Below are 20,693 nucleotides of genomic sequence, written 5' to 3'. Positions count from 1 at the left end.
TTACCATGATTCATTCTGGGGTTTCTGCTGTACACGGAGGGACTTAGGAGCCTCTCACCCTGGCCCCTGGGACCACAGCAGGTGGGACAGAGAGCCCGGCTCCCATGAGCAGAAAGGACTTGTTAACTTCCCGAGAAGCTTGAGATCTGGGAGTTTTAGAGGAAGTGGGCCTGGAGGCGGGGGCTTGAGTGAGCACAGGCAGTAAAGACCCTGATAAGCACCGGGTGGCGGCGAGGGGTGGCCCTCCTGGAAGGTCCCAGGTGTGACAAAGAGGGGATGTGGACACAGGAAAGGCATACATGAAGCTCACTGGAGAATCCAGAAAGCTGGCTGGACATATGGATTACCTGATGACAGTTTGGAACTCTTTGGAATAAAGGTTCTCCTTGTGTTACTGAAAGTGGGGTCTAGCTGCTCGCCACTTGAAGGCTAATCCTCGAGAGGCAAGGTTGGTGGAAAGGAAAGTTTGCTGTATTCCAGAGGCTGGTAACTGGGGGATAAGGTGGACTTGTATCCAAAGGCTGACTGCCCCCTGACAACCAGTGGGCAAGAGCTTTTATAGGCGGAGGGAGGGAGCTATGTGCAGAAACAGCACAGTCAGCTCCGACAGTCATCTTGAAATTGGTCATGATCAGCGTCATCTTGACTGTTTTAAGTACAGTTAGTCTTCAGTTCCAGGGTCAGTTTGTTAGCATTTCTTTGAGGCCAGTTCTCGGAATTGTGGCAGCTTGTGTCATGGCTGCAGTCTGGTCATGATGTAGTTAACTTCTTCCGCCTGGTAGGGGTTTCAGTATCTACATAATAGCTCAAAGGATATGACTCTGAATATTATCTATAGCCCTTGATGAGGAACTAAAGGTCCTTGACTTTGCTTAATGACTAAACTGTTATTATTTTGTCCTGTTTGAATGCTTTCCTTTTTTTCTGCATTTTCTCACTTCTCCTATTAAACTTTTTCTTTGGCTAAAGTTTTCTACAGACAAAAGGCAGGTGGAGGACATGGTCCTGCTCAGTTTCACTTGTAAGTATATCAATAGATAGGAACAAATAAGGTCATCAAACCGCAAGAAACAACCAATGGTTAACAGATAAACCCAATCAAGACTCACATGTATTTCCCCATTTTTAAATTCACAGTCTTCTTTTTCTTTCTACACTTCAAGGGATATTTGACAACCTGGTCTATTTCATCGATATTTTAACGCCAATATAGATGCCACTGTTACATTTTTCTACTAATTCCTTCCTTCCTTTCTCATAGGTTTTGACCTAGTGAAATGTGAGGATCCGGGGATCCCTAACTATGGCTACAGGATCCGGGATGAAGGCCACTTCACGGACACGGTGGTTCTGTACAGCTGTAACCCAGGCTATGCCATGCACGGCGGCAACACTCTGACCTGTCTGAGTGGTGACCGGAGAGTGTGGGACAGACCACTGCCCTCCTGTGTAGGTGAGTTACCTACAAGTGCACAATGAGAGCTGGAGGCCCACGCGTGTGCTCTGACTTAGTTCTTACAGAGGAAGGGGGAAGGATTTCCACTGCTCTTCTCTCCAGTGTGGGTTTTTATGTATTCCTAATATTTGTGTGAGGGTGTGTGTTTGTTTTTTTTCTTTTTTTAGGTAGGAAAGACAGATCTCCTAGTACTATTTTATTGAGGCTATATGCACAGAATTATTATGAGAATTATAACACAGTGTTTCACTGTTTTATTCTCTTGACTTTTCACAGAGGATACTGCCTTTCCATCAAGATAATGCTAGGGAACAAGTAAAGAAAAGTAATGACAGGGACAAACGGATGGCTGTGATTGTCTTCCTGTGTGTACAACACAGACGTGATGGTTTGGGCTTTTAAAGGTAGTTACAGGAAGCCTCTAACGCCTGGAGTAAACTTCCCTGTGTTTCTGTATCCCTTTCAGCGGAATGTGGTGGTCAGATCCACGCTGCCACTTCAGGACGCATCTTGTCTCCTGGCTACCCCGCTCCATACGACAACAACCTCCACTGCACCTGGGTCGTAGAGGCGGACCCGGGAAAGACCATCAGGTACTTGTTTTTTTGGGTTTCAGTGATTTGAGAATAGAAGCATGGCTCCTATTCTTGTAGGGGAGATAGTGGTACATCCATTATTACCCACTATTAGATTTAAGTTTCTGAGTTAAAGAAGAAAATGTAAACACATGGCCAAAGTTTTTGTTGGTTTGCATGCTCACTTTGGTATTCCTTTGAAAACTTGTGTTAAGCCATCTATAGTAAAGATAAAAAAAGTAAGTACCTCAGTTAGCTTTGGCTGCATAACAAGTGGGCCCCCGAAACGTAGTTGCTGCAAACGATGATTTATGTGCTCATGTCTTTGTGGGTTGCCCAGGCAGTTCTGGTTGGTTGGGGTGGGTGGTCTAGGAGGGCCTCATGCAGGTTTGGGGGGCTCAGCTGGATGGTTAAAGGCTGGGATCTCTCCACTCCAGGTTCTGTTCCTTCAGGAAACTAATGAGGGTAGAAGGTTCCTAGAAGCAAGAGATGGAGACTTTTCAAACTTTTGCTTGCATCACATTTGCTAACGTGCCATCTGCCAAAGCAGGTCTCGGGGGCAAGATAAAGGTTGAAGAAATATAATCCACCCCTTAATGGGAAGAGAATCAGTTATATTGAAAAGGTTCTGCATATAGAGGTGGGAGAGGTGTGTGATTATTTTATGATATTCCAAAGTAAGTTTGAAGGAGACCAAGAAAGTGTTCCAATCTAAAGTTACACGTATAACAGAAAGTCATGAAAAATCTCAGATAATTGTGCAAACATTTCAACAGAAAGTATTATTCTATTTCAATCAATAGTCCTAAATGATGGTAATTTTTTTAATTAACAAGTAAACCAACAAAAAGTAATTTTTGAAAGTAAATTCTCCATGTGCCAGTCAAAAGGCTGTGTCAAAACCACAGTACATAAAGCAAAAAGTAATTTCAAAATAAGCTGTTCTTTAATTATAGATCTTGATGAACAAGGAGAGAATGTACATTCTTTAGTCACACCTCATAAAATCCCTTTTCTCCTCCCATTAACTCTCCTCTTTCATTGTATTCTTTTGAAATCTCCCCGGAAAGTTAATTTTTTAAAAAACCCTGTGCCCCGCCTCCCAACAGCCCTAATCCACATGGTTCTGATCCTTTTCCTCTGCCCTGTGTTATTGCACCGACCAAAGACTGAAAGAATCCAGGCAACTCAACTCTTACATATGTGAAGAAGCTGGAAGAGACAGGTGCAAAGCAGAAACCTCTTTCTGGGGCAAGTGGATATATGAAAACATTTATGAACTAGTGGGTTTTGTCCTTATTCACAAAAGGTTTGCCTAGCAAACTTAGTAAATTTATCATACTGCAACTTTATAACTTAGTAAAAAAATAAAACGGGACAATGAGGAGTGAGGCAACCTGCTGATTCCATTCAGTGATGCTCTGTTTCTCATCAGGTGACTTCCATCCTCCCTGAAATTCACCAGACTTTGTTGAAGTTTGATCACATTTACATCTTGGGAGTGAGTTAAACGGACATGGCACAAACTATTACCACTTTCAAACCCTCCAAAAGAAATATTCTTACTATGTACAAGGAGCAAGGGAAGGAATTTAAAGCATGTAAATATTGCAAAAACATTATTTTATAATAACTCATTTAAAAATTAACTTGTGTCATTAAGAAAAATGATTAATTAGGTAGTTATGGATCCATTGGGACACAAATAAGGCATGTTTGAAGAACAGAATTTAAGAGTCTGTATTCTTCATAAAAATCAACATAGTCACTTACCCAGTGAACTAAATAGCATTAAACACTACTTCTTAACTTTGAATTCCTGAATGCTTGATCTGAATATCCAAAAGCCATTACACTGAATTTGACTGTGAAAAATCCTAGGAATCATCTGTGATTCATAAAATGACTTTACATAAACACGATATATTTCCTTTTAGGCTGATTTCACAATTTTTTATTTCTTACACATCTCCTTGTGATTTGTTTCCCAAGAATTAGAAAGAGCACTTGTTCCCCTAATGCAAACCAAGTGATGAATTCACTCTTTGCAGGTGAATCTAATACTTCATTAACATTTTAGTAAGAAAAAAGACATTAATAAAGAATGAGTTGAAGTAATAAAAAATGTACAACTTTTGTATCATGAACTGACTTTGTCATTTAACTGTTAACGTTCTAGAAAAAGAAAGACATTGCCTATACCGCTTTATTGTTTGGGGAATTTTTTTCTTCTTGTACGTATCTTTCAAGTTACTCAATTTGTAAACAGATCTTTTTCATTTAAGGCATAAAGTCCTTCGTAATAAGGAAGTTAAGAGGGCAAACATCAGTACTTATAATTAATTTACTCCATCAGTATTCAACTTCATCCCAAAATGTTTCTGGTGATTTCTCTTCATTAAGAAAATATGTACTATTTTTAGTATGGCAATTTGGAAAATAACATACTTAAAAGTACATAATATACAGTTTTAGGCTTAAAATGGTACTGATGCTAAGAAAAATAGGGCTTAGTCTTAGTTTGGATATTCTTTAGCTTAGTTTACTGAGTTATTTCATTGGTATCATAGCCAGTATTATCTACATCGTTTGCTTGAAAATGCGGAATACATCAGTCATGTAAACATGAGCCCAGGGTTTAATTTAAGTATTAAAAATTCTTAATATAAATGGAATTCATTACTATACATTCTATTACGATTTCTTTAAATGTCAGTGTTTTTCACTCTCAAAGAATAAATAAGCAACAAGATCTCGGAAATTATAAAAGGTCTGGTTTCAACACTTCAGGCCAATTGTTACTGGGCCTATTTTGATTTCTTTAAGGTCCAAAGCAATTTCTGATTGCATATTGCTGTAACTTTTTGTTCGAGGTAACAGAAGACCCCAAAATAGTTTTTGTTATAGGGCACTTGGGTCTGGAAGAGGTTTGTAATTTTTTTTTTTTTTTTAAAGATTTATTGATTGATTGATTGATTGCTATGCTGGGTCTTCGTTTCTGTGCTAGGGCTTTCTCTAGTTGCGGCAAGCGGGGGCCACTCTTCATCGCTGTGCGCGGGCCTCTCACTATCGTGGCCTCTCTCGTTGCGGAGCACAGGCTCCAGACGCGCAGGCTCAGTAGTTGTGGCTCACGGGCCTAGTTGCTCCACGGCATGTGGGATCTTCCCAGACCAGGGCTCGAACCCGTGTCCCCTGCATTGGCAGGCAGATTCTCAACCACTGCGCCACCAGGGAAGCCCGAGGTTTGTAATTTTAACATGCATACTATAAAGCAGTTACCAGAATTAAATTTAATTAAAAGTCTAATCACAAGACACTGCAGTAAATTTAGCCACATTAAGTTATATGTAAGCATGTGTCTAAGAGACCCAGTGTATTTCACTGCTGAGCACAGCTGTAATTTATACAATAAAGGGAATAGCATGACAAACATCTTCAGCAAGCAGCATCAAGGCAATGTTTTTCATAATCGTATGTGTATATTGTTCCCTGGCTTTAATTGCTTTTCTGCAGGTGTAATTGTCTGGAAAACTCACTTTGAAAGTATTTCTGTTCCTAATTGTTCCCAGGAAATTGCATTTGGAGGTGTAGTTGAGGGGGATTTTATTAGAAAAGCTCATGCAGTATTGAAAACATTAGAGGCCTATCAAAAATGTATCAAGATTGTCAAAACTGTCCACGTGCAGACTTTTAAAGAAAGTGAAATGTGGGATGTGATCCTGATCTCACCGCATCTGGCCGGATGGGCTGTAGAAAGATCGGGGGAGATGTGGTTTGGAGATCTAGGAATGTTTTAATTTATTTTTGACCAACCTTCAAGATCGCTGTGAGACACAGACTAAGGAGGAGAAGGACGGACAAATGATTCCACTTCACTGGACATTTGTCTCCAAATGTGAGGTCGGCATGTAGTAAATGTGCTGGGAACATGAGTCGGGAGTCTTTTGCTGACAAGATGGACAGGCGTGGGGCCCAGAACCCAAGCACCTCAAACACGCATTTCCTGTCAGGACCACAGCGGGGTATCCTGTATATCTTTGTGGGTAATGTGAGGAAATAACCAGTCAAGAGAATTCCAGCCGTCCAAAGAAAAGAGAGCAGCAGCTCTTCAAAGTCGGCCCAGTGTCTGAGGCTGGACTCCGGCCCTCCTTAGCTGGGGCTGTGGGAGCAACTGCTGGGTTTAGGGAACCCAACCAGCTGCTTGCAGAATGAGAGAGAGGGAGAACCCTGCAGGCACCCGCCACGGCGCAAGATCCTCATGCAGGCGATTTCAGTTACCCCGCTTCAGCTAAACGACGCCAGTGCCCCAAAACAGGATTCAGAGTTCAGTTGCCTGTGCAGACATACTGTGCAGAGGAATTGCATGAAGGACAGACTTCTCTTTTAGCCCTTCAGCTCCCAGATCTCTGCATAAACAACAGACGCACGTCGCAGCCAGTTCCTGATCGCGTCACACGCCTCCCCGAGGGGGATTGCTGCGCTCAGCTCAGCCACAGACAGCAGAGTGTGTCCTTGTGTTGCTTCCTTGTCTCCCAGTGATAAACCCACTTGGCATTTTACAAACACAGATAATCAAAAAGGGAGCTGGCCATTGAAGATGAAAGTGTAGAAAGAATTGAAAAGTGGTAACACTGGAAGTGAAATTCCAATCACACTTAAATGGAGCTTAGGGGAAGCAGCTGATGGTGGGGGCGTCGGGATGGCTGCTGTTCCAGGGATGAGCGCCTCACAGGCACACGGCAGGCACGCCGATTTCAGGAGTATCGTCATCCCCCGGGCCTCTTTCTACTTCTTTATTCCCTATTTCTGTTAATGCCTATCTTCCTCAAAATGGCTGGAGGTTTTAGTTTTCAGTATTATCTTCTGCTCTTCCTTGTTTCTCCCTCACCAGTCTCCAATATTTTCCCAACTGAAAAAAACAAACAAGCAGGTATTAATATATGTCTCACAGCATTCTTTTAGTGAACTACATTAAGTTTCTTCATAATAGGCTCTGAGAAAAAATTAGTTGCATGCAAGCCAAATCCTTGTCAGCTCTACCCTTGTTTGTCTTTTTTCTTATCTGTGATTCCCGGTTCCTACTTCCCAGGCCCGTTACTCTGCTCTTACTTTAATCCTCTCCCAGTGAGCCTTCCAAATCCGTCCTCCACCCTCCCCATCTCTCAGCCACCCCTTTGCTAATCAGCGAACATAAGCTCCTTAACCAGAACTGTAACACCCTCTCGACTTGGCGTCTGGTCCCCTACAGGTTTACCTCCGACGACTCGTATGCATGTTACATTTCGGCACAGATGAAGCGTGTATGAGTCTCCCGTCCCAACCTTGTCATCACTGCTCTCTTGACCTGTGCTCCCCACCCCAGTTTCTCCTTGTTGCCTCACCTCCAGATTCTTCCCGTCTTTGGGGGCCCAGTTAAAAGGTCAGCCCCTCAACAAGAATTTCATTCTTGTTGTCTCATCTGAAAATAGTCTGTGTTCTTCTCTGGACTCAGTGTTTGCCCTGCCCTTCCTTCCTTCTGAAGTAGGGTCGTCACTACTTAGCAAGACATCCAGGCAAGCCTCTCAGTGTCACGAGCTCCTCCCTTCTTCCCACACTCGTGTGATCACACGTCTCAGTAATTCTACGTGGAGCCCCCAGGGCTGCTCCCCCACCAGTACTGCTGCTGCTTCCCTAGTCCAGACCGGCATGACTCACTGGGCCTCTTATCTGACCGTCCTGCAGAGCTGCCTCTCAACCACTGCTCCCACTCTAAGGAACGTGTTTCATTTGTTTTCAATTAAAATATTAATTTCATATGGCTGAAAAGTGAATGATATCTAGACATCTTCAGAAGTGTGAAAAAGAAAGGCATGCATCATCCCCATACTGGACATCATTGTTGCCATGTTCACGTATGTCTTACATGGACCTTTGCATATTCTACAGTGTGGGTGTCTATAATTAAATATTGTCTCTCTTGTTGGTTATGTACATTATTTCTAATTTTCAATATTATACATAATAATATGGCAAATAGTATTGCAAGTAAAGCTTTGCCTCTTTTTATAATTAATACCTTAGAATAAATTCCCAGGAAAATTCTTTCTGGGTCAAATGGTTGAGACATTTTTGTGTATCTTAATACAAATATTTCTATCAAACAAAGCTGATCATATCACTTGCCCCCTTTAAAAAAATACACATTTTGTCTGCTCATTATGTGCAGAATAAATTGGAGTTCATTGTCATGACATTCAAAGTTATTTATTTTCCCAATTTTTGAAATACTGGAATAGTGTTGCAGAAAGATAAAAAGCCAGAAAAGTAGTTTGCTATAATCCTAGACACAAAAGATAACTACAGTTTAAAATTTGGTATATATTTTTATAATTTCTTATGCAAACACACACACACACATATATATAATATATATACATACATATATATACAACTTGATTTATCTGTTTATCTACTTGTTTAATTATTTTTGAAAAATAGTATCATGCCTTAATATTATTCTGAAGATTTCCTTCAGTCAATAAACACGGTCAAAGTTTTATATCCTTACTTGTAATTCCACCTCATTCTGTTTAGTCATGGAAGAAGATTCCATTGCCTGAATGCACCATAATTTATTTAAACTATACCCTATTGGGATATTTGGGTTGTTTTCAGTTTTTCACTGTTATCAGCCATGCTACCATCCTCCCAATATATCACCTCGAGGGTACTTTCTACGATGAATTTCTAAAGCTGGACTTGCTGTGTATGCACATTTAAATTTGTATAGTCATTACCAAATTGCTTTTATGAAGAGTAGATATGGCTTCAACAGCATATGGAAAGGTAGAGTCTCCACATTGTCACTGAAACTGGATAAAGTGTTTATAATCTTCGCCAGTCTGGTAAGAAAAAAATTCTTTGCATCATTTTTTGTTATATTTGTAACTTTTGTATCTTTACATTTTTAGCATATTAATGAATGTATTTGTTTAGTCGCTTTCTGTCTCATTCTCTTTATTGAATTATCCTTCCTATTTCTCTCTGCCTGACAAGGCCCTTCCCAGACATCTTGAGGCAGAATTAAACACACCTGATGCTTTGTTCACATCTCTTAAAGCTTGTGACACTGTGCATTGCAAAGTGTGTTTTGTTTTTTTTTCTTTCATGCCTGTGTCTGAAATGACTAACAGTTCCTTCAGGATGATACTTTTTAAAATCAATTTTTAAACTTTCCCTACCTAGTGGTATGGTGTCTGCACATTGACTTTAATTATTTTTTTTAGAATGAAAAATGGCCATTTCCTTATCTATATTTAAATTTTGTTATATCATTTTTTGTTGTTGTTGAATTTGCAAGGTATTTCCCAAATGGCAAAACTTACAGCATCAGGGTGAATCTTTTTTTGTTTGTCTGTGTAAGCTTCTCATTAACATATAACATAGGCACATAAGACTATCCAAATGATAAGTATACAGCTTGTTTATAAAAATCCCCCTTGTTACCAGCAACCAGATCAACCAGGGCACAACCAGATTGTGCCCTTTGAGCTCCATTTAAACGATCCATTCTTAAGGATAATCACTATCCTAACTTCAGATGGATAATCACTATCCTAATTTGAACTTTATAAAAACCGAATGATACAGTGTGATTAGTTTTGTGTCTTGATTTCCTCAACCTTCACTGCCACTGATACAGGTAAATTATTCCATTGCATGAATACACCATGATTTACTTATTTATTCTGAGTGTTGATGGACGTGTGAATTGTTTTTACCCAGTTTGAGGTTATTGCAAATGACGTCGTGTTGGATATGCTTTCATGTATTATTTGGTGGATGTGTGCATGTTCTTCTCTCAGGTGTACACCTGCACTCAGCTATGGTAGATACTGTCAAACGATTTCCCGAAGTGGTTAAACCAGTGCCACTCCCATCACAGTGTAGGTCACTCCCAGGTACCTCACCTTCCCCTGCACTAAGCATTGACTGCCTTTCATTTTAGCCATTCTAGTGTGTAGTCATTTTAATTTGCTTTTCCTTGGTGACTGATCAAGGCCATCACTTTTTTATATGTTTATTGGTCTCTTGACAATCCTCTTTTATAAATGTCAGTTGAAGTTTTTTGCCCATTTCTTTTTGCACTGGAATGCCTAGCTTTTACTTTTTGATTAGTATATAGTTTTTATACATCTGAATGCAATCTTTTGTTGATTATATATTCACCAGCTATATTCTTTTTTTTTTTTTTTTTTTTAAATTAATTTGTTTATTTATTTATTTTTGGCTGTGTTGGGTCTTCGTTTCTGTACGAGGGCTTTCTCCAGTTGCGGTGAGCGGGGGCCACTCTTCATCACGGTGCGCGGGCCTCTCACTGTTGCAGCCTCTCTTGTTGTGGAGCACAGGCTCCAGATGCGCAGGCTCAGTAGTTGTGGCGCATGGGCTTAGTTGCTCCGCGGCATGTGGGATCTTCCCAGACCAGGGCTCGAACCCGTGTCCCCTGCATTGGCAGGCAGATTCTCAACCACTGCACCACCAGGGAAGCCCAACCAGCTATATTCTTATACTCAGTGGTCTTTTGGTCTCATAATGATGTCTTTTGGTAAAGACAGGTTTTCAATTTCAATGAGTCAAATTCATTTTGGCTCATTTTTCTTTTATGGTTAGTGTATTTCTTATCTGTATTTAAATTAAGTTATATCAAATATTTTTGTTTTTTTTCCTTAGTGTTTTTGTGTCCAGTTTAAGAAATCCTGCCTCTCCAAAGTTATAAAAAATATTAGCTTAAGTTTTTTTTGTAGAAGATCTATTTTATCTTCCACATTTATGTTTTCATTTCATCTGGAATTAACTTTTGTGTAAGGTATGAGGACGATGCAAGGAATCTTTTGTCCATAGTGCAGTTCAATTGACCATTTGTTGGAAAGTCAGTCTTTCTCCATTAACTGTAGTGCAACCTTTGTTATAAACCAGATAATTATAATTATATAATTATAGGCCTGTTTCTGAACTTCATTACATTGATCTATTTGTCCATCTAGTGCAATACCTTTCTATCTTAATCACTGAATTACTTAATAAGTACTGATATCTGGTACTGTATTCCTCCAGCTTTGTTCTTTTTCATATAGATTGCCATGGCTATTCTTGACCCGTTGCATTTCCCATATGAGTTTTAAAAACACTTGTTACTTTCTACAAGGAAGTTGCTAGGGTTTCAACTGGAATCACATTATATCAATAGATCAGCTTAGAGAAACCTGACATCATTTCCAATTCTGAATTTTCTGATCTCTGATATAGTATATTGTCCCATTTATGTAGCTCTTACATAATTTGTCTCAATAATGATAGTTTTCTGTGAGGAACTCCTGTACATCTTTTGCTAGAATTATCCCTAGCTATAGCACACTTTTTGATGATAATGTAAATAGTATTTTTATTTCATTTTCTATTTGTGACTGTTTTGTGAAAATAAATTCTATTTTTATATTTATCTTGTATAAATAAATTCACTTATTAATTCTGAGTTCTTAGGTTTTAAATTTTTTTCTATGTGAACTATCATGTTATCTACATTAATAAAAGATTGGTTTCCTTTTTTGTCAAATCTTTTGGCTTTTTCTTGCCTTGTTGCACTGACTACAGTCACCAGAATAATGATTAGAAGTGGTAATAGTGAATCTCATTATCCTGGTCCCAATCTCAGAGACTAAACTTTTAATTATTTATTTACTTCAATAAATGTATGTGAATTATATTTTTAAAACTCCGTAATGGAAAAAATATTAAATTCTACCACCTAAAGATATAAGATTCAAAAAAAACTATAGGAAATTATTGGAATTAATAAATGAAATTATTTATGCAAGACAAGTAAAAATCATAGTGTTTTCTACATTTTGTTCACTTAACAGTACTTTTATGGACTTTCTACATATCAATATTTACTGAACTTTTAATTCTTTTGTTGTTGGACATTTGTCCTGTTTTCAGTTTATCACCAATTTCAAAATATTTGGATAAATATAAGATGTATATTTCTGTATGTTTGTCTATATTGGTTTCCTTGAGTCAATTTTAGTAATTTCTATTTTCTAGAAAACCATTTTATGCATAGTTTAAAATATATTGCCATAGATTTATATGCATAGTTATCACTTAAATTAATTTCCTTTTTTCTTTCTTTCTTCATTAGTTTATATTTTTATCAACTACTCCATACACACAGTATAAAAGTAAAATAACTCTACAGTGATGGTTACAACAAGCAGTAGTTCTCTACATCCCCTAAGTCTCTAGAATTGCTGGATGATGTGAATTTTGCATTTAATAAGCCTAATGTGTCTCGAGTAGCATTAGTAAAGGTCAGTGCATGCCTAGACACATTCTAGTAAGCCCAAAGGAACACCAAAGGTGGAGAAAAGATCCAAGAAACTGCTAAAAAAAGGAAGATATATATTAGCTAGCCTGATAGAAAACTTCTTAACAATACAGACCAAAAGAAAGAGGTATTTGAAGTACTAAAGGAAAATAACTGTCAACCTGGAATCTGTATTCAAACTACCTGTCATTCCCTTGTAAGTGTACCTATTATGCAATTACTGTTAACACACAAAATACTACTATTGGTTTAGGGATATATATTCACCAGACATATGTGACAGTTAAGAGGAACTTTTATCCAGCTAAGAATATAGCTTAATACAAACAAAATAAATAAATTATATGGAGACATTGGAAATTGCACAGCGCGCCTCTTTTAACTCTTTATAACTCATAAATCACACAGGTAACAAATTAGTAAGTTTACAGAGGATTTGAACCATGCAATTACTAAGCTTATTTTAAAAAGACATACAGCCTTCAACTAGAAACTGCACATTCTGTTCAAGTAAATATGGAACATGTGCAAACGTGATCACAAACTAGGAACAAACTAATCAGTGAAAACAATAAAACAGAGAATCACTTTTATACTCCACACCATGACCAAAATGGAATAGAAATAGAAATCTGTAGCAAGAAAGAAAACACATGCTCAATTTTGAAAATAAAAGACACATGATTAACAGCTTAGTGTGAAATTTATAGCCTTAAATGCACATATTAGAAAAAGAAGATCGCTTGAAAATCAACAAGTTAAGCTCCAGCTAATGGAATTTGAAAAATGCTATCAGAGTAAATTCAAAGAAGTGTAGTTGAAAAACAACAATACAGTAAAAGAAATTAATGGAAGAAATAATATAGAGAATTACCAAACCCACAAACTGATTCTTGAAAAGGTATCATTGGTAGAAAAATAACTGACATATTATGATAAAATACAGGAGGCCCAAATAATTGACATTAGAAATGGAATTGAAATATACCCCTACAATAAGGATTACTTTTAGAAAATTTAAGAAAATAATAGATTATACCAACATATAGGAAAAACCTTCCAGCCAAAAGAAAAAAAATGGAAATGATCTGATTCATTTAATGAGGCTAAAATAACCTTCATATCACAAGAACAAGTAAAGAACAGGAAATAAAAATTAAGAGCTGAACTCTGCAATTACTCCCATTTTATATATTGAAAAATGACCTGTATGATCATCTAAACAGGTATAGAAAAAGTAGTTTAATAGAATTGAATACATGTTCATGATCAACAACATAAAGAGATAAAACAAAAACCTTCCTAGCGTAGTAAGTAGCAGGGGTTTTTTCTTAAAATGATAAAGGGTACGTAACAAAATCCTTCCACAAGAATATAATACAATATATAAATAGTAATAAAAGAGATGAATGCATTACAAAAGTGGGCAATCATATGTGATCAGATAATTCAGAGTCCATGGTCCTATTCTCCACCTAAGACCTTTGATGATCTCATGTAGTCCCATGGCTTAAGACCATTTATTTCCGAAGACACAGGTTTATTATTTCCTTTCAGAGTTCTCTTTGAAGCTCCAGATTCGCATGAACAGCTGTCTGCTCAAGTCTCTACTCAATGTCCAGTAGGCATCTTGAACTTACAGGCCCAAATCATAATCTCTGGTCGTCCCACCCCACAGACCTTTCCACCTGCACCCTTTCTCACCTCAGCCCGTGACCTCTCCACCTTTCTCGTTTCTTAGGCAAAAACCTTCAAGTGACCTTGCATCCTGTCTTAATCATACATGGCTCACCCAGTCCTCTTTTCCCCACCTTCAAACCGTGCCCAGAATCTGACTACCTCTCAATACCTCCCCTGTCCAGCTCCTCTGAGCAACAGCCATCTGATTCTTGATTCTGCCTTGCCCTCTATAGCCTGTTGCCGACACAACTGCAGAGCAATTTTTTTAAATCACAGGTGGGATAACTTCACCAAAAACACTGCATTGGTCTGTCACCCAGGGTGAAAGCCAAAATCTTCAGAACAACCTACAAAACCCTATGTGTTGCCCACCCGCCCCCCACTTTCCCCCTCCCCATCCACTACACCCATTATCCCTCTGGCCTCAGTTTCCTTATCAGGCCCTCTCTCTGCTCTGGTTAAATTGGTGCCTGGATGGTCTCAATTGCTGAAACCATGCCCTCTGTGTCGGGCTTTTGCTGGGCTTCACTCTCCCCTCACACCAAATATAGCAACCCCTCCATCTCCTTCAAGTCTCTGCTCAAACCTCTCCTCACCAACATGGGTTAACCAACAACCCCATATAATACCTAAATCTCCCCCCATCCTCCGATCCTGGCATGACCAGTGCTTCTTACTCTGCTCTGCTTTTTTCTTTCCTCAGTAGCATTTACCACTTACTAAAATGCAGTCTTCTTTACTTATTTTTTATGATTGCTGTTTCTCGCTCATCTCCCCCATTACCAACCATGTAAGCTCCATGAAGGCAGGGTTCTTCATTTAGCTCACTGATGTATCCAAAATTCCTAGAAGAGTGCCTGGTACACAGTCGGTGCTCAATAAGTGTTTGTTGAATGGCTGAACTATATTGAAAGGGGGTTGCCTTAGACTCACAAAAGGATGTTCAACCTCATGAATATTCAGGGAGATGTAATTTAAACACGATACCTTTCCACGACCATCAAGTTTTCTCTTTTTACAACTATTAAAGTCTGATGTTATCAGGTATTGGTGAAGATGTGACAACACAGAGCCATTTGTACTTTATTGTGAGACTGTAAGGAGTTACAGTCACATGCTAGAACAACTTGGCCAAAATTTCTCTTCTTGAGCCTAGAGAGACCCTAGGATGAGCACCATTTGTCATAATAAAATGCAGAAACTATCTTTTGTTAGAGGACCAGACAAATGAAGCATTTCCTCATGCTTCTAAAGCGAGTTAACAAAATCTACATCTTTCAGTTTAGAGGAATTTCACCTTATGCTGAATATAAAAAACAACTTGAAAATAATACAAGCACATACATGCCAAAATGACATCTAGTATGTAATTACTGTTAAACACACAAAATAGTACTGTATATTGTTTGGAGATAGGTATACTACATATGCATGTGAAAATTATAAAAAATGAGAAGAGACCATCACGATTTCAGAATGTGGGGTGAGAGGAAAAACAAATGCATAAGTGGAGAGGCAGGGGAGTAGGACTGTGTCTGTAAAATTTTATTTTTAAAAAAGATCTGAAGCAAATAAGGCAAAATGTTAACATTGGTGGTGGTAGGTATCTAAGTGTCTGCTATATTATGTACTTTCCTCTATATTAAAAATATTTTAAATCAAACATTTTAAAATATACTACATTTTATATTTATGCAGGGTGAGATAGATATTTTCCTTGAATATATAATATGCACAAAGTAAATAATTGGGATTTGTGTACCATTTTTCGTATGTTATTTATTATGATTTTTCTCTCTTACAATTTTGTGCATTAAGCAGTGAGTAAAAAACAATGAATGAAAGCATTCAGCACATACAGATTTTTGTTGATATTAAACTGTTTTATCTGTCTGAATTGCCATAAAAAGAATTACAGGTCTGCTGCCGTCACTGAAAGAGACCTTCCTCTGACGTAGAGATTTTAAGTTGCTTTGATATTTGTAAATGTGATAGAAGTATGTTAAAATGTTACGAAGAAAGGAGTTTATACTACACATTTCTGCCTTTGTGTTGGTATTTCAAATAATGTATTTTTTCCAAAAATAAAATGTATAGAAACAAACACAACATAAGCTGAGATCATTCAGATACAGGTACACAGTATCCTCCTGCTGTAAACATCATCTCTGCCAGCGTTTCTGTCCTGGCAAGGATGCTGCCACCTAGTGGGGCATTTCAGGAACAACACTGATATCACACGCATTAACATCCGACATCTGTTAGCTTAAAACAAAGCTGTATCAGACCCGTCTTTTGATTTGTGTGCCCGAGAAAGCTTTGAATTGTAAAAAGAGCTGACAGTCTCAAAAGGCCTGGTTTCATCCTTAAACACACAGCTCAGCATAGAACTCCGTGGTCTCACTGTATCCATCACAGACAGAAGTAGGTGCTTCTGTTTTCTGATGTGCACGAGTGAATCCACTCCTGTGAGGCTCCAGGCTCATCCATAACTGTCAGACAAGGAGAGGCGCACTGGGGTGCGGCTTGGTGTGGGTGAAACGGGCTGGTGTGTAGCCAGGCTTGGCGCTGGGGTGTCCTCGCTGGCCAGGAGGGTCCTTGCAGTCACCGTACCGGCTGTGCTCTCCTTGCAGCCTGCACTTCATCGTGTTTGACACGGAGCTGGCCCATGACATCCTGAAGGTGTGGGACGGGCCGCTGGAGAGCGCCATCCTGCTGAAGGAGTGGAGCGGCTCGGCACTGCCCGGGGACATCCACAGCACCTTCCACTCGCTCACGCTGCAGTTCGACAGCGACTTCTTCATCAGCAAGTCCGGCTTCTCCATCCAGTTCTCAAGTAGGTGCACGGCCCCCTTCTTCATGATCTGGACACGGGAGACAGATCCGCATCTGTGTCTTAAGGTTCCCTGGACAAGGGTGTACCTTTTGTTGAGCAAAATACACAATTTTGAAAACACCCATCAAGAGAACGGTTTGTCTTGGGAAATTCTGTTCATTCTCAGATGGGGATAGACAGTGGCTCTCCTTAGTTATGAGGGAAAAAACCTTACTTTAAAGGTTTGAGTTAATCAGTAAATATTTAAACTTGGGCCCAGGACAGATGTGGGTCTCTACCAGGAGGTCAGGTTTATCTTTTGTCCTCCCCGCCACACCCAGCACCAGCGCCAGGCTCCCTCACTCCCTGGTTGGTGCCAGGAAGTCTTGATGTCTCCAGGCTGCTTCAGTTGTCTGCTCTCAACTTCCCTGAATAGAAGGGCCCTGCATTTTTTCCCTCCTCAGGGCTGATGTTTCACGTAGCTTATGTAGGATAGTAATCTCTGCAGGATTTAGTGGGCACCACATTTGCACTTTGAAGCTGTTACCTCTTGAAGATGGTTCCCACCTTCACTGTCTAGCCCATTTTTAAGGAACAGTTTCCTGAGAAGGAAGGGGTGGAGATATTTTGTGGCAGTTCCGTCTTTGCGAACCCTTCAAATCGCACCGTGTAGAGGTGTCATATAAGGTGGTAGCACCCAGGGTCAGCCGTCATCGTAAAACTAGCAGAATTTGCACATAAACATATTCTGGCTCAGTTTATCTCTGGGCAGGTCACTGGTGAGCCATATTTAGGATTTACATGAGTAAATGGACTTAGGTCAATTTGATGCTTTAAGAGGTTGGTAATAAAATTAAGGTTAAAGTCTGCACAGTTTCTTACCTCTGGTTCGCTGTGCTTTGAGGCAGTAGTTTGTGAACATGTGTTCATGGAATAGAATCTCTACGTGGTAAAATTTTCACTGGTTTATGGCAAAAATATCAAGGTAAGTTTGCTTCTGCTATCCTGCCTTGGGAAAAAATGTTTTTTATTCCAAGGTTATATCATTTTTGCTCTTTTTTATGAGATAAAAATGGCCTCCATCTTTAGAAATGGTGGTGAGAGTAGGTGAAAGATGTGTGATGTAATGTCCTTGTTTGGCAAAATGAAAAAGTTGGTACCATTATGAGGTTATGTTTGTTTTCCTTTCCTACCCATTCTATACTCTCCTGGCCTTGGTTTCTTTTTCTTTTTCTTTTTTTTAAATAGAATTTATTCTTTAGAGCAGTTTTAGGTTCACAGCAAATTTGAGAGGAAGGTACAGAGATTTCCAATATAACTCCCACTTCCCCCGACATACACAGCCATCTCTGTTATCATCACCCCCGCCAGATGGTACATTTGTTACAACTGATGAACTTACACTGACGTGTCACCAGCCAGAGTCCACGGTTTACACTGGGGTTCACTCTTGGTGCTGTACATTCTGTGGGTTTGGACAAATGTGTAGCGTCATGTGTCCTTCATTGTAGTATCATACAAAGCAGTTTCACTGCCCTAAAAATCCTCTATGCTTTACCTATTTATTCCTCCCCCATCCCAACCCTTCGGCAACCACAGATCTTTTATCTGTCTCCATAGTTTTGCCTTTTCCAGAGTGTCATATAGTTGGAATCATACAGTCTGTAGCCTTTTCAGGTTGGCTTCTTTCACTTAGTCACATGCATTTAAGGTTCCTCCATGTCTTTTCACAGCTTGATAGCTCATTTCTTTTTAGTGCTGAATAGTATTCTATTGTCTGGATGTATCACTGTTTATTTATCCATCACCTACTGAAGGACATATTGGTTGCTTCCAACTTTTGGCAACTATGAATAAAGCTGCTATAAACATTTGCACGTAGGTTTTTGTGTGGACATAAGTTTTTAATTTCTTTGCGTAAATACCAAAGAGTGTGATTGCTGGATTATATGGTAAGAGTATGTTGTTTTGTTCCTGGCCTTTTAAAATCTTCCCTTTTTAAAATTCACGTGGAACCAAGAAGCCACTTATTTTTCTATATTCCTCGTGATTTTCTCTTTCAAAAGACATCTTCCTAGTTTGGGTTAAAGACAAAGGAGAATCCTTTATTATAGTTATTTGAGAGCATAGACATTTATGTTCTATATTTATAATTATACAAATAATATACTTAATTGACATATTGATGCTTAGGAAGTGATAAACATGAACACGCCCATTAAAGTTCCTACAGAAATGAAACTTGCTTAATTTTTTTAACTTGGCTTTCCAAGTGTTCTAGTTTGAACCATATGGAATTGTCATTTTTGCAGATAAAAATGGTTGAATGTTAGCATTTTCATATGGTTTAACATAGCATTTGGTATACACTCTGGGAAATACCATTTCAAAATGAAATGTTGACTCTGAGGCTTTTGTATGAATGGGTTTCTGCATGGTCTTTAAAACTCTATGGGAAGGAAAAAACAAGATATAAAAACTTTGCTTGGCATAATTTAGAAAAACTTGGCCTGAATTGTGATGCTGAAAATTTGGGTTTCTATCTTGACCTCTAGAGATCTGAAACTGACCTGTCTCTTTCTTTATTGCTTTATTTGTGAATTGAAGATATTGCACCAAATTCTGAGCACCTTTCCACTTGCATCATGTATTTTCCCTTTGCCTTTTTAGATCTGCTGTCCACCGTTTCTCAGTCTACTCTGATCCTAGTGGTGGACATGCGTGGACTATGTTCTGTGCCCTCTGCCTGGCTTCCTCCAGTGGGGGGCTCGGGCAGGAGATGAGAGGTGCAGGGAGGAGAGTGGTGTCGGCGTGTGACACCTCCCTATCAGAGTCCCTCAGCCAACGCTCACTATTTTTCTCAAGAAGCCGTATCCATACATGTCCCTTTCCAGGTTTCTGTAACCAACTCCCAGTGACCACACTTCTACCTGGGCTTCTCCAAACCCAACATTCGTAAAGAAACCCTCTCAAATGATCTATGGGAAGTGTGTCATATGTTTTGTGTTGGATCCCAAATGATACAGTTCCCAAAGGAAGATTGTCAAGCCTGTGAAACTGACATTCCTATGTCCCAGGAACCCCCTTCAGCAATGGCAAGCTGGGATATCTGGTCAACCTCCCTACACCCATGACCAGTGTGCCGCTCTCCACTCCTGCAATTCTGAGCCATCCTTTCCCCACTGGAGAATCCAGCCATGAAACTAAATCAGGCTAGAGTCTTTCTAAACCAAAGGCTTGAATCTCCTTGAAACATGCAAAAGAGCCTATCCCTCCAGCTCAAGAAGCCTTGCTGCTCTTCTGTAAGTGGAAGGCAGGAAAAGCCCATTTATTTGTCTTTATGATCCTGGGACTTAAAAAAAAGAGGTACTTTATGTGTAAGTTAGATTGTGCTGCCATTCCTAAGACAAGCTAATGTTAGAATTTGAAGTATTAGCGCTTATCTATGATTTCAAAATAAAATAAAAAATAATGGAACTTCAATATTTTCCTCAAATAATTGATACTTTGAGTATGACCTTTATTGCAAAGCAAAAATGACATGTATTCAATAGTATTAAATTAGTTTTCTTGGTAAACCATTTTAACTTGATAGTATGCCAATACTATGTGAACTTCGCGTTGTAGGTGTAACTCAGTTATTGGAGGGAAAACCCTTATTTGAACGTTCGTTTTCCTAGAGACACTTGAATAATCAGACTTTTCTCAATAAAGTTAAAGTGTAAGGATTTAACATCAATGTCACCCTCCCTCTCAGTCACATAATCCATACCTGGTTGTGGCTTTTTAATTTTGACAATT

The 20,693-nt window shown here is 39.1% G+C and overlaps 1 protein-coding gene across 1 annotated transcript in view; it reads left to right on the top strand.

The window, feature by feature from the left end:
• The window catches only part of CSMD1 (CUB and Sushi multiple domains 1), a 1,790,960-nt gene that overhangs the window by 1,526,266 nt on the left and 244,001 nt on the right, over window positions 1-20,693 (top strand). Inside the window, exons 24-26 of the mRNA XM_082374695.1 lie at window positions 1,262-1,453; window positions 1,923-2,049; window positions 16,711-16,913. Coding sequence (XP_082230821.1) covers window positions 1,262-1,453; window positions 1,923-2,049; window positions 16,711-16,913 — 522 coding nt within the window. The remainder of the gene's footprint in view (window positions 1-1,261; window positions 1,454-1,922; window positions 2,050-16,710; window positions 16,914-20,693) is intronic.

Source organism: Balaenoptera borealis, assembly GCF_965194805.1.
Source record: "Balaenoptera borealis genome assembly, chromosome: 21".
NCBI classification, from domain to species: Eukaryota; Metazoa; Chordata; class Mammalia; order Artiodactyla; family Balaenopteridae; genus Balaenoptera; species Balaenoptera borealis.
The sequence above is the reverse complement of the archived record's forward strand: the minus strand, read 5'-3'. Positions and strand labels throughout refer to the sequence as shown.